The sequence below is a fragment of the Pelophylax lessonae genome (genome assembly GCF_965119305.1).
Source record: "Pelophylax lessonae genome assembly, chromosome: 9".
NCBI lineage: Eukaryota > Metazoa > Chordata > Amphibia > Anura > Ranidae > Pelophylax > Pelophylax lessonae.
Genome location: NC_138776.1, coordinates 266,674,936 through 266,699,244, shown reverse-complemented (window position 1 = coordinate 266,699,244; position 24,309 = coordinate 266,674,936). Strand labels below are relative to the sequence as shown.

The 24,309-nt window shown below is 48.3% G+C and overlaps 5 protein-coding genes across 5 annotated transcripts in view; all 5 read left to right on the top strand.

Moving 5' to 3' along the window:
• The window catches only part of LOC309564447 (uncharacterized protein), a 714,240-nt gene that overhangs the window by 260,848 nt on the left and 429,083 nt on the right, over nt 1-24,309 (top strand).
• LOC309563950 (uncharacterized protein) overlaps nt 1-24,309 on the top strand; it is a gene marked incomplete at its 3' end in the record, with an annotated part of 302,349 nt that overhangs the window by 28,135 nt on the left and 249,905 nt on the right. The window lies entirely within an intron of this gene.
• The window catches only part of LOC309563951 (uncharacterized protein), a gene marked incomplete at its 3' end in the record, with an annotated part of 261,782 nt that overhangs the window by 15,182 nt on the left and 222,291 nt on the right, over nt 1-24,309 (top strand). The window lies entirely within an intron of this gene.
• LOC309563953 (uncharacterized protein) overlaps nt 1-24,309 on the top strand; it is a gene marked incomplete at its 3' end in the record, with an annotated part of 229,314 nt that overhangs the window by 14,685 nt on the left and 190,320 nt on the right. The gene's annotated exons all lie outside the window — the stretch shown is intronic.
• Nucleotides 1-24,309, top strand: part of LOC309562637 (uncharacterized protein) — a 41,694-nt gene that overhangs the window by 3,430 nt on the left and 13,955 nt on the right. Inside the window, 1 exon segment of the mRNA XM_082266893.1 lies at nt 16,123-17,237. Coding sequence (XP_082123019.1) covers nt 16,123-17,237 — 1,115 coding nt within the window.

Genomic DNA, 24,309 nt, shown 5'->3' with positions numbered 1-24,309 from the left:
GAACTGCCGTTCTGATCCATCCTGTACTGTGCCCTCCTGCTCGCCATACTGTGCCCTCCTTTCCATCCACTGTATACAGACATACATGTATACAAGCCACTGATAGGCTTGTAGAAGCATTTATGACAGAGGGGCAGTGTGTACAGGGAGGGAGATAGGCTAAAAAAGAGTGGGAGTAGTGTGTACAGGGGAAAAGAGGGTCACAGTATACAGGGGAACAGTGTGTAGAGAGGGTGGGACAGTGTATACAGGGGGGCAGTGTATACAGAGGGGCAGTGTGTAGAGAGGGTGGGACAGTGTGTACAGAGGGGCAATGTGTAGAGAGGGTGGGACAGTGTGTACAGAGGGGCAGTGTGTAGAGAGGGTGGGACAGTGTACATAGGGGGGCAGTGTATACAGAGGGGCAGTGTGTAGAGAGGGTGGGACAGTGTGTACAGAGGGGCAGTGTGTAGAGAGGGTGGGACAGTGTACATAGGGGGGCAGTGTATACAGAGGGGCAGTGTGTAGAGAGGGTGGGGCAGTGTGTACAGATGGGCGGTGTATACAGGGGTGCAGTGTGAAGAAAGGGTGTTACAGTGTATACAGAGGGGCAGTGTGTAGAGAGGGTGGAACAGTGTATACAGAGGGGCAGTGTGTAGAGAGGGTGGAACAGTGTATACAGGGGTGCAGTGTGTACAGAGGGGCAGTGTGTAGAGAGGGTGGGGCAGTGTATACAGAGGGGCAGTGTGTAGAGAGGGTGGGACAGTGTACACAGGGGGACAGTGTATACAGAGGGGCAGTGTGTAGAGAGGGTGGGACAGTGTATACAGAGGGGCAGTGTGTAGAGAGGGTGGGACAGTGTATACAGAGGGGCAGTGTGTAGAGAGGGTGGGGCAGTGTATACAGAGGGGCAGTGTGTAGAGAGTGTGGGACAGTGTGCACGGGGGGGCTGTGTATACAGAGGGGCAGTGTGTAGAGAGTGTGGGACAGTGTGCACGGGGGGGGGGGGCTGTGTATACAGTGGGGGCAGTGTGTAGAGAGTGTGGGACAGTGTGCACGGGGGGGCTGTGTATACAGGGGGGCAGTGTGTAGAGAGTGTGGGACAGTGTGCACGGGGGGGGGCTGTGTATACAGGGGGGCAGTGTGTAGAGAGGGTGGGAAAGTGTATAGAAAGGGTGGAACAATGTGTACAGGGGGGCAGTGTGTAGAGAGGGTGGGACAGTGTGCACGGGGGGGGGGCTGTGTATACAGAGGGGCAGTGTGTAGAGAGGGTGGAACAGTGTATACAGGGAGGGCAGTGTGTACAGAGAGGCAGTGTGTAGAGAGGGTGGGACAGTGTACAGAAAAGGTGGAACAATGTGTACAGGGTCCAGTGTGTAGAGAGGGTGGGGCAGTGTATACCGGGGGGCAGTGTATACAGGGGGGCAGTGTGTAGAGAGGGTGGGAAAGTGTATACAGGGGTGCAGTGTGTAGAGAGGGTGGAGCAGTGTATACAGAGGGGCAGTGTATACAGAGGGGCAGTGTGTACAGAGGGTGGGACAGTGTATACAGAGGGGCAGTGTGTAGAGAGGGGCAGTGTGTACAGAGGGTGGGACAGTGTATACAGGGGTGCAGTGTGTAGATAAGGTGGGACAGTTTATATAGGGGTGCAGTGTGTATAAAGGGTATACAGGGGGGGGGGGCAGTGTATACAGTGGGGGCAGTGTAGACAGGGGTGCAGGACTCTAGGACCCAGCATCTGTCAGGGTACCAACAATAGGAGAAGGACTTTAGTACCCAGCAGCTCCACCAGCACTTCACCTGGGCCTTTATAAGGAGGTCTGTCAGTGGTTGAAGTTGCTGATTCATCTTCAGCTTGTTACCTGTGTTCCTGTGATTCCTTGCTCCTGTGATCCTAATGCCTCGTACACACGCATCGATTATTGGCCAGGAATTTTCGGCCAACGTCCGATCGGCCGATTTTCGGCTTGTTAGTACGATGCTTCCGACAACCGACTGCGACTTTTCGGCCGAAAAAAATCTGGTGTGCAGGCTATAAAATTTTTGTTGGCCGTCAACAGAACGGCCGATTGTTCGTCAGTCAGTACAGATTTCGGCAGACAAAAATCTGATGAGCAAGACTGGGCATGCTCAGAGAAGAAAAAACACACGGAAAGTAAACCAGCACATGACATCACTTCTGAAGTAGATTTTTGTTGGCCGAGAAAATTCGTGTGCAGTCTAGGCACATTCCAACCAACAAAACAACACTGGACAAAAGACGGACGATCGGTCGGCCGATAATCGTTGCGTGTTTACGAGGCATTAGTTACGACCCGGCTTGTTCCTAACCTGTCTCATGCCTGCTCCAGTCCTCGATCCCGGCTTGTCTTAGGGATATCCTCTTGTGTTTGACCTCGGCTTCCCACCTGACTTTGTCTGCTCGGTTACCCACTTGGCTCCTGATCCTGACTTGTACAGACTATCCTTCTGACACCGTGATCCTTCAGACCTGTTACACCATACAGGAACCATCTGCCTGCAGCCTCTGCTCAACACATTAGCAGTATCCCTGAGTCCTCCTGCTAGCAACTCTGCAGGCGGCCTGTGCTACTTTGTTTCCGACTCCTCCTGTCTTACCTCCAGGGGAGTCCAGAAATTAGCTGCAAGGGAAGCCATCTCCCTTTTGGCCTCCAGCACCCGGAAGGTGATACCACGACTGGGTACCTCCTCCAAGAAGCAGCTTCCCAAGCTCTGCAACACGAGGCCAGTGACTATAGCTGTAGCTACCCTTAAAAACGAGACAACATCAGCTTTTCGAGGCAAAAGAAGTTTAGGATTCTAGGACAATATCCCCCCCGGACAATATCCCCCCTGGACAACATCCCCCCGGACAATATCCCCCCTGGACAACATCCCCCCGGACAATATCCCCCCTGGACAATATCCCCCCTGGACAATATCCTCCCTGGACAATATCCCCCCTGGACAATATCCTCCCTGGACAATATCCCCCCTGGACAACATCCCCCGGACAATATCCCCCCTGGACAATATCCCCCCTGGACAATATCCTCCCTGGACAATATCCCCCCTGGACAATATCCCCCCTGGACAACATCCCCCCGGACAATATCCCCCCTGGACAATATCCCCCCTGGACAATATCCCCGCGGACAATATCCTCCCTGGACAATATCCCCCCGGAAAATATCCCCCCTCTAACCCCAACCCTAACCCTATGTCCAGAGGGATGTTTTCCGGGGGGATATTGTCCCGGGAGGATATTGTCCGCGGGGATATTGTCCTGATATCGAAGTTTATACCTTCTTGAATACGGGGTCAGTCACACAGGGTATGTGAAACACACGCTAAAAAGTGCACTTAACGGTGTGCTTTGTCCACCCCCCAAAGTAGTAGGACCTCTCCCCAATCCCCCGGGGTGCAAGGCTCCTTACAGGGACAAAGGGTACCACATGGTCCACCACCTAGGTAGATGGCCTGGCAGATCCCTTTCCTTTATGGTCAGCCGAAGCCAACCATCGAGTACTAGGTCAAGGGGCTCTCCCAAAGAACCCTGAAGAGAATTGCAAGCAGGAACACCAAAAATATCTTCACGTCAGTGGCCTTGCCACATCCTAAAGTCAGTTGTCCTCAACACTGTGAATAGTTATTAGTTGGAGTATCTCACTCATCCCTTCTCCCATCCAAGTTCTAAATAAAACTACAAAACGACATCCCCTGGACAGATTATTGACTGAGTCAAGGACTTAAAATGATACGTTTCTGCAACCAGTTGCTACGGGTAACTCACTGGAATCCAGAAAGTGTTATATCCAGCAATCCTCTAGGGGGCAGTGCTACATATCGTTTAGCGGGAAAGCCCTGCAAACCTTATAGCTTGTGGAATATATTCGTATATCTATTGGTGGGAGTGGAGATGACCCCATCTATAAAGATATACAGTACATACACACACGGCACAAGGCCGCGTTCACACTACGAGGCGTTTCTCAGGGTCGCAGTTCCTCTGAGCTCCACAAGGTGGTGAGCTGCAATTTTATGGAGACAGAAAGTCTCTATGGAGATTTTACAGGAAGTGATGTCAGGTACAAACAGGAAGTGATGTACAGAACACAAAGGAAGTTCCATGTGGGAGGAATAGGAGGGAAGACATTGTTGGAACTGGCAGCAGAGGAGGTAATAAGATATTATTTTGTCATAGATGTTGTCCATGGCCATTATTGTGAGGTAATATGCTCGGTAACTTCCCTCGGGTTCCTTATATGTCCCTATTTTCAGTCTGATGTACACACAAATAAATATACTATTTACCTGCCGAACTGTTATACTGATCAGCCTTAACATTATGACCACCTACCTAATATTGAGTAAGTCCCCCCTTTTTCTGCCAAAATAGCCCCGACCTGTCAAGGCGTGGATTCTACGAGACCTCTGAAGGTGTTCTGTGGTATCTGGCACCAAGCTGTCACTAGCAGATCACATGCAGGCAGGGCCTTCATGAATCAGACTTATTTTTCCAGCACATCTCACAGATGCTCGATTGGATTGAGATCTGGAGAATTTGGGGGCCAAGTCAACAACTCAAACTTGTTGTTGTGTTCCTCAAACCATTTTTGAATTCATCAGACTAGCTCAACTTCTTTCAATGTTCTCTGGTCCAGTTCTGATGCTCACATGTCCATTGTAGGTGCTTTTGGCTGGGGACACGGGTCAGAATGGCACCGTGACCGGTCTGTGGCTTCACAGCCCCAAGTACAACAAACCGCGATGCTCTGTGTGTTCGGACACCTTTCTATCAGAACCAGCATTCACTTTTTTAGCAATTTGAGCTCTAGTAGCTCTTCTGTTGGATCAGACTACATGGTCCAGCCTTCCCACCTCCACCAATCAATGAGCCTTCATCCCCACCTCCTCCACTGATGACCCTTCGCCCCATCTCCTCCATCAATGACCCTTTACCCCCCCCCCCCACCTCCATCAATGAGCCTTCCCCCCTCCTCGGTCAATGACCCTTCACTCCCACATCCTCCATCAATGACCCTTCACCCCCACCTCCTCCATCAATGACCCTTCACCCCCCCCCCACCTCCATCAATGAGCCTTCCCTCCCCCCCACATCCATCAATGAGCCTTCCCTCCCCCCCACATCCATCAATGAGCCTTCCCTCCCCCCACCTCCATCAATGAGCCTTCCCTCCCCCCACCTCCATCAATGAGCCCCCCCCCCACCTCAGTCAATGACCCTTCACCCCCACCTCCTCCATCGATGACCCTTCACCCTCACCACCTCCATTGATGAGCCTTCCCACCCCCACCTCCATCAATGACCCTTCACCCCCTCCATCAAACCCTAACTTTACCCTCACCACCTCCATCAATGAGCCATCCCTTCCCACTTCCATCAGTGAGCCTTACCTCCATCAATGAGCCTTCCCTTCTCCGCCTCTATCAATGAGCCTTCCCTTCCCCACCTCCATCAATGAGCCTCCCCTCCCCTGCCTCTGTCATTGAGCTTTCTCTCCCCCGCCTCTGTCATTGAGCTTTCTCTCCCCCGCCTCTGTCATTGAGCTTTCTCTCCCCCGCCTCTGTCATTGAGCTTTCCCTCCCCCGCCTCTGTCATTGAGCTTTCCCTCCCCCGCCTCTGTCATTGAGCTTTCCCTCCCCCGCCTCTGTCATTGAGCTTTCCCTCCCCCGCCTCTGTCATTGAGCTTTCCCTCCCCCGCCTCTGTCATTGAGCTTTCCCTCCCCCGCCTCTGTCATTGAGCTTTCCCTCCCCCGCCTTTGTCATTGATCTTTCCCTCCCCCGCCTCTGTCATTCATCTTTCCCTCCCCCTTCTCTGTCATTGAGCTTTCCCTCCCCGCCTCTGTCATTCATCTTTCCCTCCCCCTTCTCTGTCATTGAGCTTTCCCTCCCTTGCCTCCATCATTGAGCTTTCCCTCCCCGCCTCTGTCATTGATCTTTCCCTCCCCCTTCTCTGTCATTGAGCTTTCCCTCCCCCCTCTCTGTCATTGAGCTTTCCCTCCCTCGCCTCCATCATTGAGCTTTCCCTCCCCCGCCTCCGTCATTGAGCCTTCCTGCCCACACCTCCGTCATTGAGCCTTCCTGCCCCCGCCTCCGTCATTGAGCCTTCCTGCCCCCGCCTCCGTCATTGAGCCTTCCTGCCCCCGCCTCCGTCATTGAGCCTTCCTGCCCCCGCCTCCGTCATTGAGCCTTCCTGCCCCCGCCTCCGTCATTGAGCTTTCCTGCCCCCGCCTCCGTCATTGAGCCTTCCCTCCCCGTCTCCGTCAATTAGCCTTCCGTCCCCCCGCCTCCATCAATGAGCCCTGGCCATCCATGACCATGTCGTTGGTTGGTTGGTTCTTCTTCCTTGGACCACTTTTGGTCGGTCCTTCCCTCCCCCCGCCTCCGTCAATGAGCCTTCCTTCCCCCCGCCTCCGTCAATGAGCCTTCCTTCCCCCCGCCTCCGTCAATGAGCCTTCCTTCCCCCCGCCTCCGTCAATGAGCCTTCCTTCCCCCCGCCTCCGTCAATGAGCCTTCCTTCCCCCCGCCTCCGTCAATGAGCCTTCCTTCCCCCCGCCTCCGTCAATGAGCCTTCCTTCCCCCCGCCTCCGTCAATGAGCCTTCCTTCCCCCCCACCTCCGTCAATGAGCCTTCCTTCCCCCCCACCTCCGTCAATGAGCCTTCCTTCCCCCTTCCTCCATCAATGAGCCTTCCTCCCCCCCGCCTCCGTCAATGAGCCTTCCGTCCCCCCGCCTCCATCAATGAGCCCTGGCCATCCATGACCATGTCGTTGGTTGGCTGGTTCTTCTTCCTTGGACCACTTTTGGTCGGTTCTGACCACTGCAGACCGGGAACATCCCATAAGAGCTGCAGTTCTGGAGTTGCTCTGACCCAGTCGTCTACACATTACAATTCAGTCCTTGTCAAAGTCACTCAAATCTTAACACTTGCCCATTTCTTCTGTTTTTAACACTTCAACTTTGGGGACAACATGTTTGCTGCTGCCTAATATATCCCACCCGCTTTCAGATGCCATTGTAACCAGATAATCAATGGAATTCACTTTACCTGTCAGTGGTTGTAATGTTATGGCAGATTGATGTATACTATATAACTTACAGGTTTCAGATGATTTTCCGTAATGAAGTGAAAACACCGGTATAAAAGAAAAGTAATGGTGAAATAAGACATAAGTGGGTGTAACTGACCACATTGTCACGGGAATGTCAAACCCAAAATTAACGTTTTCCCTGTAAAGGTAAATTCTTTCTTCTGTAGGGATCTGCTGCCCTCTACTGTTTGTATATGTGAATACTGGTGCTCTTATTACAGAGTTAAATATGTACATCACTTCCTGTCTCTGTGTGGTTGGATTAGAAACCCCAGAGGAAGGAAATTGGAAGAGGTTTTGGGATCCCGTGTTCTAAGAAGGAGCTGTTAGTAATTCAGACCAGAAGCAGGGATTAATAGGCAAGTGTTATGTGTGACAATTCTGTTCTTGTTATCTCACATGCACTATACCAGATAGTTCGGTTTGTGACTCTGTGTGCGTGTGTAGTGGTCATCATAGTAGGTGAACCTGTTTATTGCTATAGAATCTATATGCAGCTCCTATTATTCTAGGTAACCCTTTCCCTTCTGGTCTGGGATTCTATATCTAGTTTTAGGGCTCAATAACCAGGATAAGCTAGAGCCAGGTTAAGCCAAATAGATAGAGGTCTAGTTATATGGCAGATTAGAAGCTACCAGACTAAAGCTGGCCATAGATGAGTCCATTTTTTAGTTCAACCTGCAGGTTGAACGAAGAAAACTGACCCAATTCCCCCATTCACAGGTTCCTCGCTGTGTCATTGTAGGGGGGAGACTTCCCTGCTGTCAGAATGCACAGATCAGCACCACAGGCTATAGCCTGCAGCACTGAGTGGTAGGAAATTTTCCAGCAGTGTGGTTGTATAGATGTCTATCGGTATTTGAACTTCCATACAACTCTATCGGTAGATGGACTTCTGTACAACCACAGTGCCCAAACATGGATTAAAATTCAATTGGTCCAGAATTTCGATGCATCTATAGGCAGCTTAAGACGCAGAGTAGATAGTCTGGCTCTGAGTTCCAGTATTACACCACAGTTTCTGCTGGTGAGAAGCTGCTTTCCAGGCTGGTGGGAGAATCTTCCCATTACCACTGGTCAGACGCTGCATCGCGATCATCCTCCGGGGTCCCTGCAAGTGGTCTTTGCTACAACAGTCATCTGGAGGTATCTTTATTAATACCTATATTTACCCAGGTATATCGTTCATCTGGAGGCATCTCTAATCATAACTATATATACCCGGGTATATGGTCACAATTCCATCAGGAATCCTATCGGGCCCTTTGCTGATAATACCTGTTTGTACATTGGATGTATGTCCTGTTATTAATCTTTTCTTATATAAATCTTGTATTATTTTTATACTGTTGTACATTTATATACTTATGGTTAATGTTATATGCTGAGAGCAGTAGTTCTTTTGCTCCCAATTACTTTGATAAAATTACTGATTAATTTCCCCGGAAGGGAATCCCCTCTGTTCTCGGAGGCCCTGTCCTTGGGTGGAGGCCCGGTCCTTGGGTGGAGGCCCGGTCCTTGGGCGGAGGCCCGCTCCTTGGGCGAAGGCCCTGTCCTTGGGCGAAGGCCCTGTCCTTGGGCGAAGGCCCTGTCCTTGGGCGAAGGCCCTGTCCTTGGGCGAAGGCCCGGGCCTTGGGCGAAGGCCCGGTCCTTGGGCGGAGGCCCGGTCCTTGGGCGGAGGCCCTGTCCTTGGGCGGAGGCATTGCCAACTTTGTTATTAAACCCACTATTCCACTTAGTGAAGGTTCTGGTTCTCTTATTTACCTCCAGGCTTACACAATATTCTGTAGGAGAGGGCCATTTCTCCCTAAAAGAGGGATAGATTGGAGGTACTGCTGAGATCAAAGTGGGATTAACCGAAGTATAGAGAAGCAATATAACCCACAGCAGCGTCCTCTTCCTCCTGCTAAAGAGCATAGCCTGCTCCTTGATGCAGTGGTAGACTTACCCTATTCTTTCCTATTGGTACGTGTAAAAGAAGAACCCATATCAGCTAGCTATTCTTACAAAAAGGATAACGGTGGAGAATACCTTAGTGCAAGAGTGTCCAACTCAATTTAATTACGGGCCATAACCGCAGTATGGTTGCTATCAAATTGCTACGTATAGAGTTCAGAGGTGCAAGATGCAGGATTTAGGCGTGCACTACGTACAAAGTGCAGGGTTCAGGGGAGCGCTGTGTACAGAGTGCAGAGTTCAGGGGTGCGCTGTGTACAGAGTGCAGGGTTCAGGGTTGTGTTGTGTACACAGTGCAGGGTTCAGGGTTGCGTTGTATACAGAGTGCACAGTTCTGGAGTGCATTATACATACAGAGTTCAGGGGTGCATTGTGTGCTGAGTTTAGGGGTGCACTGTGTACAGAGTTCAGAGTTCAAAGGTGAGCTGTGTACAGAGTTGAGGGGTCTGTTTGCAGAGTTCAGGTGTGCGCTGTGTACATGGTGCAGAGTTCAGGTGTGCGCTGTGTACATGGTGCAGAGTTCAGGTGTGTGCTGTGTACATGGTGCAGAGTTCAGGTGTGTGCTGTGTACATGGTGCAGAGTTCAGGTGTGTGCTGTGTACATGGTGCAGAGTTCAGGTGTGTGCTGTGTACATGGTGCAGAGTTCAGGTGTGTGCTGTGTACATGGTGCAGAGTTCAGGGGTGCGCTGTATACAGAGTGCAGTGTTCAGAGTTGCGCTGTGTACAGAGTACACGGTTAGGGAGTGCATTATACATACAGAGTGCAGAGTTCCGGGGTCTGTTTACAGAGTTCAGGCATCTGTGTACATGGTGCAGAGTTCAGGGGTGCACTATGTACAGAATGCAGGGTTTGCAATGCGCACTACGTACAAAGTGCAGGGCTCAGGGTATGCATAATACAGAGTTCAGTGATGCGCCCCCCCCCCCCCCCCCCGAGCTTCCTGTCATCTCCCTTTCCTACCTCGCCCAGCTTTAGTACCTCTCTGTGCAGGTGGTGCGCCTTCTAGGGACGTAGTTCTCTCTCTCTCTCTCTCCCTCTCCCGTCCCTCCCCCTCTCTCTCTCTCTCCCCGTCTCTCTCTCTCTCTCTCTCTCTCTCCCCGTCTCTCTCTCTCTCTCTCTCCCCGTCTCTCTCTCTCTCTCCCCGTCTCTCTCTCTCATGAGTGCAAACTGGGATTTGTTAGATTTAAGAGCCACTTAGCAAAGCTGTCCCTTGTAAACACAGAAGGCTTCTGTGAAGTGCAGAGTAGATAGGCTGACTCTGAGTTCCAGTTTTGCTGGTGAGAAGCTGCATTCCAAGCTGGTTGGTCAATGACTGTAGGATCTCCCCATCATCACAGATCTTGTCTTCAGGTCTTCGAACTCCCAAGACGGTCGCCACATCATGATCATCCTCAGGGGATCCTGCAACTGAACTTTTCTGCAACATTCATTAATTTGTCAATAACTATATATACCCGCGTATATGTGCACAATTCCACCAGGACTCCTATCGGGCTCAAGCTAACAATACCTGTTTGTACATTGGGTGTATGGACTGGTATATTTCTATACTGGTGTACATGTATGTAGTTATGGTTAATGTTATATGCTGGTTGCAGTAGATCATCCGCTTCCAATTACTTTGATTAGTTTACTGGTTGATTTCCCAAGAAGGGGATCCCCTTTGTTCGCCGAGGCCCCGTCCTGGGTGGAGGCACTGACAACTTTTTTTATCAAACCAACTGTTCCACTTAGCGAATGTTCTAGTTCTCTTATTTACCTCCAGGTTTAGCCCAATATCCAGTTTGGGAGAAACATTTCCCATAACCCCCAAAAGAGGGCTTCTTCTGTCTGAATGGAACTTTGATGCCGGCTGAAGTCTTCTCCAGAAACCAACACGACCGAGGAGTGCCTATCTCCTGGTCCTCCATAGAGCTCTGTGGTTCCTCCTGTGACCCCCCTCATGACTAGGGGACATGTCAACGAGGACACGGCACTGACATAAAGTTCAGCTGGAAAAACCACCATGGGGGGACCAGGAGATGGACACTCAGGGAAGAGTCGGTTTCCGAAGAAGACTTTTTATGGCGTTTGGTCTACATCAGAGCCATGTTCGGTGGTACAGGTATAAAGCGAGATAAGAATTGACCTTCTTTACACAAAATACTTCTATTTGAGATTTGGCATTGTGGTTTATATAGATGGGGTGATGTAATGGGTGTGGCCTCTGAGTTATTATTTGATACGAGTGTCTTTCTTTTCTGTCTCAGTAAGTTAGGAATGTTTTAAATTTACACCCGGTAACCCCCGTCATGTCCATCCCGACATGGAGGATTTTGTTTTTATTTAAGACATAAAGGCTAAAGAGCAAGAGGCTCCTGGACCCCAAAAAACATAGGAAACACTAAACTGAATGTCCCTCATATTATTCCCCATACACCCCCATCCTAATATTGTACAACCAGTGCCGTCCAGATAATTCTCTCATCAATTATTGGTCTACAGGATACCTGTATAGATAGAAAGACCAATGAGGATGGAGGAGGACCGGAGTCACATGACTGAGAGGATACTAAACCTCACCCTGGAGATCATCTACCTGCTGACCGGAGAGGTGAGGAGGATTCTGGGAGGTCACATGGCATCACTCTTATCTCTATTAATAAAACACAGACCTGACCGGGGAGGTGAGGAGGATTCTGGGAGGTCACATGACATCACTCTTATCTCTATTAATATAACACAGACCTGACCGGAGAGGTGAGGAGGATTCTGGGATTCTAACATGATATTCCTATTGGTTCTCCAATACAGAGATTTCCTCTTCTGAAGTCAGGTGATCATATGACCATCACAGTGCCTCCATGTGACTCCCTAAAACCTGAGAGACACAACATGGAGAAGATTCTAGAAGTCACCAAGAAGATGATGGAGCTGCTGACAGGAGAGGTGAGCGGTGCTGGGAATTCTGGGACATTATCCAGTAACAGACAAGGGATGTGTCTGGATGGTGACTGTATCATTGTGTGTGTGTCGGGATCTGCATTGTTACAATTGATGTCATTTTTATTGTATGTTCAGAGTGGGAACCTGAGAGATTCTAAAGTTGAGGTTAAAGAAGAGGTAACCGAGGAGGAGGATGAAGAAGATGGGATGACGGAGGAGTCGGAGTCTCCAAAAGAACACAAAGATTTTCACCAGGACACCATGGTGGAGTCATCCAGCTACAGGAACCCACCAGAGAGATGTCCCCGTCCTCTGTGTTCCCGGGATTCCACACAGGAAGGTCACACCATCCCTCACCATCATCAGGTAGATGAGGAACAATTATTGGTAGTTCTGATTTATACAGAAGAATGTTTGTTACAATCAATGTTTTTCTATTATATAGAGTGGAAGCCTCGTGGATTATAACATTGTTGTTAAAGAAGAGTATACAGACGAGGATGATGAGTATGGTATGACGGGAGAGCTTTCTCAAGGACACAAGGGTCTCTACAAGAACATTATGATGAAGTCCTCTCCTACAGAGATCAGCACAGGTGACCCATAATATATTCTTCTCTTATCTCTGCTCTGTTACTGCACACCGATTGGTCCAGAGTAGGGCGGGAGCTGAGGGATATCAGCCGATAATAGGCATATAATGGTCCCCTCCCTGTACTGATATCCGTCCCGGGGTTCAGCTGGCAGTATTAGGTTGTGTGTCACCGCCTGCTTCCTAGCAACCAGAGGTACTGTGTGATCACCTGTGCCCTACAACAAGTGGAAAGCACAAAGGGACACCAGACACAGAGCCCTAGCAACCAGTGGTGCACAGCATTGTTGGTTGCTAGGATGCATGCTGCCACAAAGCTTCACTGGTTGCTAGGATGCAGGCGGCTGCACAGATACATGGCAGCCAATGTACTAGTAACTTCGAGATACATGGCAGCCAATGTACTAGTAATTGACAAGTGTGAACATGTTATTTGGCAGTCAAAAGTTCGGCAGATGTGCCAACTGGCTATTTAGTCCACCCATTCGGTCAACCGCAAACAACTCATGGTTGAACCCACAGCTCATCCCTAGTAAGAAGTAACATAAATTAGCTTTTCAGAAGATAATACTGATCCCAGCTCCCTCCAGTGCTGCATATCACCAGATCCCTAGGCCTGTGGTCACTTGTTCTATTGTAAAAAGGGTTTTCAAGGCCCGTAGACCAGAATTGACACCCAGATGCCAATGACCTTCTCACATCCTTGTAGATATAGATCAGGACAAATAAACCGTCACCTCACTGAGGCCTCCAAGGTAGTCTCCAGCCAAACGGGAATTGGGTGGAGATGAAATATCCATTAGCAAAATACCGGCACAATCCCCTGAAAATTGAGTACATCTAAAAATAAACCAAGTCTGATTGGAGGAAACCCTGGAGACGAGGAGGGTGGGGATTTTAATGTGCCGAAAAAATGTAAAAAAGAAAAAAAACAAATCCTAAAAAATACAATTTTTTTTTATTGAAAACAAGATAATACAACATAGGGCTGCACGATATTGGGGAAAAAAAAGTACATTGCGATATTCGTTTTTCAACGATATATATCGCGATATTTAACTGGGTGGAATGCAGAAGACACTGACAGTGTGAATTAGGCAGAGTCGGGACTCACAGTGGTGGTAGGAGGTAGAAGAATTCCCCCGAGTCCCGACTTCTCCATGCCTAATGCTGTAGAGCGGCTGCTAAGAGTTCTATGCAAGGGGGGATTGCTGAACAAGGTGAGAGAGTTGCAGTCTGCTGTGGATCTGTGTCCCCCTGTGCAGCCAAGATGGCGATCGGCACAGCTTGCTGAGGGATATGAGTACACTGGGGTCCTTTTTGTGAAGATTAGGAGGTTATATTAGGGCTTTGGGGGCACCCGGGGGATGGAGGCAAGTCCCGAATGAGTGCGGAGTAAGTAGGCCTTACCGGGAACCACGAGCGCGCGATCGCGCTCCGATCTAGGCAAGGCCGCGGCTTCTGTGCCTGTGTAGGCCTCAACTCTGCGCTCCTCAGAACGGAGTCTTTCCTCCGCAATACCGGGCTGTATTGCTCTCTGGTGCCTCGATGGGTCTCCCCTACCTGTTTTTTCTCCCTGAATAGGGGAGATTTAGGAGGATTGCTGAGGATTCTGTACGGCGGTATCGGAGCTCTCACAAGCCGCGTCCGTCCCGCACGTCTTTCGGCCATGCCCCTTGCCTAATGCTAAATATCGTGTCTTCGGCGATATGAATATCGCCCACGCCCGCAGAACGATAGTCGATATCATATCGACTATCGTTCAGCCCTAATACAACATATAAAAGGTGTATCACCTAACACAGCACATCCTACAGTACGGTGGATCAGCGTGTTTCGCCCACGGTCTGGGCTTCCTCAGGATCCGGATGTGTGATAGACTTTTCAAAAAAATGAACACACCTTGTAATAAACAAATAAACATCCCATAGATAATCAAAGCACAAAATTTATGTAAAATATACTTGTAGCTTTATCTACACAATAATATACAGATCACATATATATATATTATGAGAAAGGGGAGCAGATCAGGAGCAAATAAACCAATGGAAAAAGAAAGAGAAAAAAAAATTAAATTATATAAGAAAAAGTGTGGCGGACCGAAAATTGGAAATCACCATGGGGGGGGGTTTGACACATTGAGGAATGAAAAGGGCCAGACAAAGAAGAGTTCTTACCCTAGATAAAAGCACAAAACTATATCTCATAAGCCAAGCAACGGAATCTAGAATCGTAGTCTCCAGCCAATTTGTCCACAAGGCCTATACACAAGGAAGACTCCAAACTCTCCACCAATTCCTTCTCACAGTACACATTTTTGGATACGCATAGATCTAAAACATGAGTTGGGTGTACAGAATCCTTCGGAGATCCCCAAACTGTTGTATGGAGCCTGCTTGTGACAGCCATTAGGTGTTTAGACTTAGCTGCGGTCGAAATCATGCCCTGGTGTTGAAAATTCTCTCGACCCATCCATCAGAACCATTCACGGCCAATTTGACCCTTGGCCACTTCAGAAGGCAGGACCATCCTCAGGGCTGAGGAGGGGACACCAACCCGAAGTTGATTGGCCAAGGCTTAGAGTCCATCCTACATCCATATTTCAAACTGAGGGGCATGATACGCATAAAGCCAGTTCTGAACAAGGTGGATAACGCCAGGATTCTAGCTTGTAGGATAGCTTGAGGAATCCAAGAAGTGTGTACTGATAGCCAGACCGTTCCACAACCCTCGTAGTGCACCAGATTGCATGTAAGCTTTGTATTTGCCTGTATGTGGCCAGTCAGCTAGGTGTGGGTGAAGACTCCCTTTAGTGGTGGCCCCAGGTATTCCGGCTGTGACAAGTGTACCATAGCTGGTTTTACTTGCTCAAAATATTGGTTGAACTAGATGGACTCGTGTCCCCCTTTTTTCTTTTTTGTTCTCATCCATACTATGAAAAAATTAGCTCCTCCTCATTTCCTTCCTTTCATGTACCCTCAACTTATCATTGACGTTCTTTTTTTTTTTTTTTTTTTTTATTCAGAGATCATATGACCCAGTACCTAGGCTTGTGGTTGTGTAAAGAGCATGGACCTCCCAGTCCCCATTGGTTCCTGCTCTTCATACAAGGCTGTGTAAATGTAGACGTGATCTGGGAGGAGGACCAAAGGCCCTTTGACTGATCTGGGAGGAGGACCAAAGGCCCTTTGACTGAAGAAGGGAAGAGTCTATGGTGACACTTTCTATGGTAAAGGGTCTACAAGTCTGAACGTTGACCCTCTTGTTTATCAGAGATCACATGACCCAGTGCCCAGGCTTGGGGTTGTGTAAAGAGCATGGACCTCCCAGTCCCCATTGGTTCCTGCTCTTCTGACAAGGCTGTGTAAATATAGAAGTGATCTGGGAGGAGGACCAAAGGCCCTTTGACTGAAGAGGGGAAGAGTCCCAGCTGGTTGGGACATCCACAGAGAACATCTGCTCTCTCATATCTACCTGATCCAGATGGAATCTTGATGTAAGTGAACTAACCCTCTCAGATCTATTGATGATGTTTTTTATATTTTTCCAGGACACGCCATGGAGAAACCCTCAAAGGATCGTCTCACTTTATCTCCAGGTTGTAAAATGGAAGATGAGGACATCGCACAAGAATGTGCAGGAGAAAAGACAATGAGCTCAACTATGGATGATGGAGCTGACAGTAAGGATAGACCAGCCAATCCCTCTGAATCTAATCAAGCTCGTACTGTGGAGGATGCGGCCAAAATTCAGGAGCAGAAGAAATTTTCCTGTCCCGAATGTGGGGAAAGTTTTAGCCCTGATCTAATTCTTTCTATATATCGGAGCTTCCATGAGGGTGAGAAGCTTCACTTCTGTTCCGAGTGCGGGAAAGGTTTTCTTTGTAAATCAGAACTTGTTGTACATTACAAATCCCACACAGGGGATAAGCCATTTTCCTGCTCTGAGTGCGGGAAACGTTTTTCTCAGAAGTCCTATCTTTCAGCACACATGAAACTGCACATGGGTGAGAAGCCATATTCCTGCCCTGAGTGCGACAAATGTTTTATATGGAAATCAGACCTTCTTATACATCACAGAACTCACACTGGGGAGAAGCCGTACTCCTGCCCTGAGTGTGGAAAATGTTTCACACAGAGGGCTCATCTTTCTAGCCATCAGAGGTTGCACCGGGGTGAGAAGCCGTATTCCTGCCCCGATTGCGGGAAATGTTTCCCGCGAAAATCAAACCTTGTTGTGCATCAGAGATCTCACACGGGGGAGAAACCATTTTCCTGCCCTGACTGTGGCAAATCTTTTTCACAGAAGGCCAACTTTGCCAGGCATCAGATATTGCACACAGGTGAGAAGCCATTTTCCTGCCCTATGTGCGAGAAATGCTTTCCGCGGAAATTAGACCTGGTTATACATGAAAGAACTCACACGGGGGAGAAGCCGTATGCCTGCCTCGAGTGCGGGAAATGTTATAAGCAGAAATCAGACCTTGTTAAACATCAAAGATCCCACACGGGGGAGAAACCGTATTCTTGCCTTGAGTGCGGGAAAGGTTTTCGTAGGAAATCCGACCTTGCTACACATCAAAGAGCTCACACAGGGGAGAAGCCGTTTTCCTGCCCTGAGTGTGGGAAATGTTTTTCCCAAAAGTCTTATCTTACTCAACATCGAAAAACCCACACCAACCCCTAGGTGTATTGGTGTCCTGAGTAAGGGAAATGTCTTCTATATGGATCATATTTTGCCGTACATCAGAGATCTCACACTGGGAAGAAGCCCACCTTGATATATCCCTCAGAAAACACGAGGCTGAGCGCTCCTCTGATCTTTATCATGGAAGAAACACTTTAGAAGGAAATCAGAGCTCACTAAAGACTTCAAAGTTCTATTTGGCTTAGTCTAGGAGAGAGGAAGAGGGGGTGTCACTGCTGGTTGACTTCCTGTAGCAGTTTTGTATGTTGTCCCCTAAGCTTCAACAGAAGCTTCAATGAAAGAGGTCATGGTGACAGCAGTTCCCCTGAAATGCGTTGACTCAATCTGTACATTCTCACGCTTTTCAATAAATTATTATCATCCCCCCCCCCAAGAGTTGAATTATTTTGGACAGTGGATGCTCCTTCCTTCTCATTCAAGCATTGGTTCTTCTGAAACCACAGCTCCATCGTATTGGTAAGGTAAGCAGTCCAAACCTAATGGAGATCAGCATCACCGCTTACCCACGGAACCTCCGAACGACTATCGGTAACCTTCTGGACTGGTCCAGCGTGGTCCCTTGCTTTAATTAAATATTTGAGATCATTGCTACAGTCAACCAGCACAAAATATCACCTATACTCCTTTCCGGTACTAATATTTACAATTTATGGATGTTTGTCTTTAGTTTTTGAAATTGGACTACTATAATATGCATAAATAGTATGCAAAAAATGTCTTTTTTGGCGTGATCCAGGTTTAACCTTTAACGTTATTTTGGGGGGTTGGTCAATATCTTGTACGGCTTACTAGTATTGGTATATTTTGAGATTGTATTAATAAAGGATCTTCCATAATAGTCTATATACAGGTTTATGTTTTTTATACATGTAGCACTACTCCCTTGGGAGCTGCTTGAAGGGGATTCCCCTGGGTTACCCATAGCAACAATTTATAGATCCTTTGTACTTTTAAGTGTTTGGCTCAGTCAGAAAACAGTCCGGGGGATTTGGTTCTTTTTGTTGTTTTATTTTAGAACTCGGAATGGGAGAAGGGATGAGTGGGATACTCCAACTTTATGAACTATGCACAACTGGAGGACCTCTAGCTAAATTGAGTGCGGCAAGGCCGCTGCTTCACCTTGCCACTGAAGTGAAGTATTTGAAAGGCGAACTATGTAGTAGATTAATTTTCAGGGCCCCATTTGGCACCCCCTTTACTCTTCAGGGTTCTACTTGGCACCCCCTTTACTCTTGCTAACTGTGTGAGCTGACCTTCTGTCCTCTGACTTCACTGGAGTGGTCCCTCTTCCTGGGCAGACCCCTTGGAAAGCTCCCTGGTACTCACGGACGCTGTTTTTCCCATTTGCAGCTCCACCGTCAGCTTTCCAGGACCCTCAAGGCTCAGCTCCACACCTGGCTCACCAGGTCGACTGCCTGTGACCACTTTCCTCAGGCTGCAGGAGGAAAGAAAGCGGTCACCCTCCTCCTGGGACTCCCGCCAAAGATGCCCTGTCACATGTGCCCTCAGCTTTTATGGTCAATCCCAGGATGCACTGCAGTGGTGCCCTCCCACCAGGACTGCCACAAAAGCCAGTTTGCCACTGGCCAGGTTTCCTCCACTGTCCAACAGGCTCCCCTATTGGATACAGTGGGGACACTCCCTCAGACCAAGTGACTCACACCTGGACACATGTAACAGGCAAACTAATAGATCAGGCTCCCCTGATAAGCAGATGGAGCATAACAATACTTTTAACCTAGCACCTATCTAGGAGGGTGCTACATACAGTTTTGGCCCTCTTTTATGTTGTACCAGATTTTTGTATTTTGGGTTCTGATTAATTAAGTTGTTTGCGTTTGGAACCAACAGCCCAGTCTTTTGAGTATTCAAGCCATGTTTCTGGAACACCAACTACATTCTCATGTCTGAAAACGTCAAGATCTCCTATTCTGCTCAGCCAGTTGCTGGATTTTTTACTTAAGTTATTATAATGTAACATAATTGTTGCTGGAATATTATATTATATAATTGAGGGATCTCATTATTTAGTGCCTCAAAAACATCATCCCCCCTTTTGAACCCCTCCCCAGGTCCTCTTCACAGAATAGAGCTTGTTTTTTTTTTTCTATAGTAAATTTTTTGGCCCCTATAACGTGCACAATGCCACCTTTGCCTCCTGGGCTATGCACATCCCATAACCCAGGAGGCATAGCCTTTCATTCAGCAAGGAAGGAGGGGCAGGCTTAGTAGGGCATCATTGGGAGGTGTCAGCTGAGCCCGAAACAGCCGGCAGCCTCGCGATAAGGTCATATCAAGACATGGCGGTGCAGGACCGAGCGCTGCCAGAAGGGAAGAGGATCTCAGCTGGACAACCCTGGATCTGCGGGTTGGGTGAGCATCTGAAGTGTGCAGAACACCTCACCAGATAAGCAGGGTTTAAAAAAAAAAAAATGGGGGGGGGGTCTGCTTTAACCTTCACTCATTTCCCCCTCTACAATCCCAAAATTTGTACAACACTCCACCCAGTTTGGTCCCTTTAAAGTGAGACTCACTGCTCCAAACCCCTTCTCTAATTGGTCTTATTTCAGTACGTTCATAATATTGACCATATCCTTCAACATTACAGAGATTCATGGGTTCGAATCATACATTCCAGCACCTACACCAACACATATTTATAAAAGCGGCCCCCCTGTAGAAGCCCAAAGTCTCCTTAAAAATTTTTCAGTGAGTTATCGATAGCAACCTCTGTGACTTATTTTAGGGGAATCCCGGATGAGCCCCCAAATGTTGCAGTACTGTCGTAGAAGCCTGCAGTATTTAAGATCCCTTGGGTATTTTCCCATAGTTGCCCCTCTGTGAGTTACCAATAGCAACATCTGTAACACTCCACCCAGTGTGGTCCCTTAAAGTGAGACTCACTACTCCAAAACCCCCACCCCTTCTCTAATTTCTTTTTTTTTTTCAGTATGTTCATAATATTGACAATATCCTTCAACTTTAAAAAGATTCATGGGTTCGAACCATACATTCCAGCACCTACACCAAGACATATTTACAAAGTGGTCCCCCTGTAGAAGCTCAAAGTCTCCTACATTTTTTTTCTGTGAGTTACCAATAGCAACCTCTGTGACTTATTTTAGGGGAATCCCGGATGAGCCCCCAGATGTTGCAGTACTGTCGTAAAAGCCTGCAGTATTTAAGGTCCCTTGGGTATTTTCCTATAGTTGCCCCCAGCCAGGCACACAGTCACAGACACTCCTTTGGCTCAATAAACAGTCCATAGATATTCTCTTTTTGGTCTATTTATTTTTTTGGATAACTTAAATAGGGATAGGCAACTGTATGGGATGCTCCGGAACTACTGCATGTACAAACAAATGGACACTCTTTCTTCTTTAGAGCTTTTAGCCAGGTCCTTACACAAGTAGATGATGGATTGAGCCTTGCAGTGGTAACTGCAAGTTGGTACTGCGATGAACAGCAGACACATGGCAGGCTTGCCCCCCCCCCCCCCCCAGGCTGTGATCTCTTAAGGGACAATACCCTTCATTTCCAGTCCTCAGCCTATTTATACACCCTCCCAGCACCAATCTGTGTAGTGCTCTCTGCACTACTTTGGTCTGACTTTCATGCAACTTGAGGGCCATAGACTTCAATGTAAACCCTCAAAAGTTGCATGAAAGTCTCATCTACATGATACACATGTGACTGTAAAGGCCAAACCATCACATAGTCTGCTTTTTGACCCCTTTCCTAGACCATCTCTTTTACAGAGAAGCCCCTCCTGAGCAAATTGTCCATCCATCTCTATTTCTGGTGTCTCTTCTGCAAGAAAAATGAGCTCTAACCCTAGCAAACCCTAGCCATAACCCTAACTGTCCCTAGCCTAACTCTACCCCTAGCCATAACCCTAACTGTATCCCTAGCCTAACCCTACCCCTAGCTATAACCATAACTGTATCCTTAGCCTAATCCTACCCCTAGCTGTAACCCTAACTGTATGCCTAGCCTAATCCTACCCCTAGCTGTAACCCTAACTGTATCCCTAGCCTAGCAATAACCCTAACTGTATCCCTAGCCTAACCCTACCACTAGCTGTAACCCTAACTGTATCCCTAGCCTAACCCTACCCCTAGCCGTAATCCTAACCCTAGCCATAACCCTAACTGTATCCTTAGCCTAATCCTACCCCTAGCTGTAACCCTATCTGTATCCCTAGCCTAACCCTACCCCTAGCTGTAACCCTAACTGTATCCCTAGCCTAATCATATCCCTAGCCTAACCCTACCCCTACCTAGCCATAACCCTAACTGTATCCTTAGCCTAACCCTACCCCTAGCCATAACCCTAACTGTATCCGTAGCCTAACCCTACCCCTAGCCCTAACCCTAACTGTATCCCTAGCCTAATCCTACCCCTAGCCGAAACCCTAACTGTATCCCTAGCCTAACCCTACCCCTAGCCATAACCCTAACTGTAGCCCTAACCGTATCCCTAGCCTAACCCTAACTGTATCCCTAGCCTAACCCTATCCCTAGCCCTAACCCTAACTGTATCCCTAGCCTAACCCTACCCCTAGCCATAACCCTAACTGTATCCCTAGCCTAACCCTACCCCTAGCCATAACCCTAACTGTATCCCTAGCCCTAACCGTATCCCTAGCCTAACCCTAACTGTATCCCTAGCCTAACCCTAACCCTAACTGTATCCCTAGCCAAACCCTACCCCTAGCCATAACCCTAACTGTATCCCTAGCCTAGCCATAACCCTAACTGTATCCCTAGCCTAACCCTACCACTAGCTGTAACCCTAACTGTATCCCTAGCCTAACCCTACCCCTAGCCGTAATCCTAACCCTACCCCTAGCCTAACCCTACCCCTAGCCATAACCTTAACTGTATCCTTAGCCTAATCCTACCCCTAGCTGTAACCCTAACTGTATCCCTAGCCTAACCCTACCCCTAGCTGTAACCCTAACTGTATCCCTAGCCTAATCCTACCCCTAGCTGTAACCCTAACTGTATCCCTAGCCTAACCCTACCCCTAGCTGTAACCCTAACTGTATCCTTAGCCTAATCCTACCCCTAGCCATAACCCTAACTGTATCCCTAGCCTAACCCTACCCCTAGCCATAACCCTAACTGTATCCCTAGCCTAACCCTAACTGTATCCCTAGCCTAGCCCTAACCCTAACTGTATCCCTAGCCTAACCCTAACTGTATCCCTAGCCTAACCCTACCCCTAGCCTAACCCTACCCCTAGCCCTAACCCTAACTGTATCCCTAGCCTAACCCTACCCCTAACTGTATCCCTAGCCTAGCCATAACCCTAACTGTATCCCTAGCCTATCCCTAGCCCTAACCCTAACTGTATCCCTAGCCTAACCCTACCCCTAGCCGTAACCCTAACTGTATCCCTAGCCTAACCCTACCCATAGCCATAACCCTAACTGTATCCCTAGCCTAACCCTACCCCTAGCTGTAACCCTAACTGTATCCCTAGCCTAACCCTACCCCTAGTCGTTACCCTAACTATATCCCTAGCCTAACCCTACCCCTAGCTGTAACCCTAACCCTAGCCCAACTCTAGTCTAACCGTAACTCTAACCATAACCCTAGCCATCACTGCGGCAGGAAAAGGAATTGTGTCACAGCATGTATGTTATCATTGGTCAAAGTCGCATCTAGTCCACTGTAAAGTCGCAATGGAAATCACACAATTTTGAAGTCGCACAAGTGAGAATGGACTAAATTGACCTCATCCAAGCACCTATCTAGGTGGGTTCTACACTTACCCTTATTAATTATAGGGAAAAGTGAAAGACCCACCCAGAAAATACACAGAAGTCCTTCTACAATCAATGGATCCTCCAATGCGCACTAGTATGGTTTACAAATAATATACCGTGTACAAATACCATATTTGGTCAATGACATCACTACGGAGACTCCACCCTTTTTTTTTTACATTCCGCTGCAGAGATCCAGAGCTGTCATTCGCAGCGGATTCTGATATGTTAGCCAGTCAGTAAGTTTTTTCTTCGGGAAGTCACCAGGCATCATTCACCATTATTGACAAGGATCTGTATGATTAGATGGTATGGATGACAATCGATTTACATTGTGGGACAGTTTTTGTTTTTTTATTATTTTAAGTAAGTAGGGGGGTATATATGCCTTATTTATTCACATGGGGGCAACCGTATCTGAAAGCCCAATTGTTTTCAAAGGAAGCTTCCATATTTTGATAAGTCCCCTCTTGCAGATCCCCACAACCACCAGGCCAGGGTTCAGGCCAGGTAAGTCCCTGCCTGCATTCCCCCCATCCCAACCACTGGCCAGGGGTTGTGGGTGATGGGGAAGAGGCCCTTATCCTCCTCAACTTGGGGACAAGGTGCTTTTGCCAGGGGTGTTTTCCAGATTTTGAGAAGTCCCTGCCTGCATTCCCCCCTCCTTACCACTGACCAGGATTGTGGGGTAGAGTCCCTTATCTTCATCAGCATAGTAACAATGTGCTTTTTTTAGGAGAGGCCTCAAGATTTTGTTAAGTCCTGGCTGCAGACCCCCTTCCCCAACCACTGTCCAGGATTTTGGGGAAGAGGCCCTTATCCACATCAACATGGGGACAAGGTGCTTTGCCAAGGGGGTCTAGGTTGGACCCCCTTTTGCCTTTTCATTCTTGGTGGCATAGATACAACAAGGTGTTGGAAACGTTCCTCAGAGATTTTCCTCCATAGTGACATGATAACATCACGCAGTTGCTGCAGATTTGTCGGCTGCACAGCTACGATTCCAATCTCCTGTTCTACCACATCCCAAAGGTGCTCTATTGGATGAGATGTGGTGAGTGTGGAGGCCATTGGAGTACAGTGACCTCATTGTCATGTTGAAGAAACCAGTGGTGAGATGATTGGAGCTTTGTGACATGGTGCATTATCCTGCTGGAAGGAGCCATCAGAAGATGGGGACACTGTAGTCATAAAGAGATGGACATGGTCAGCAACAATACTCAGGTAGGCCGTGGGGTTTAAACAATGCTCAGTTGG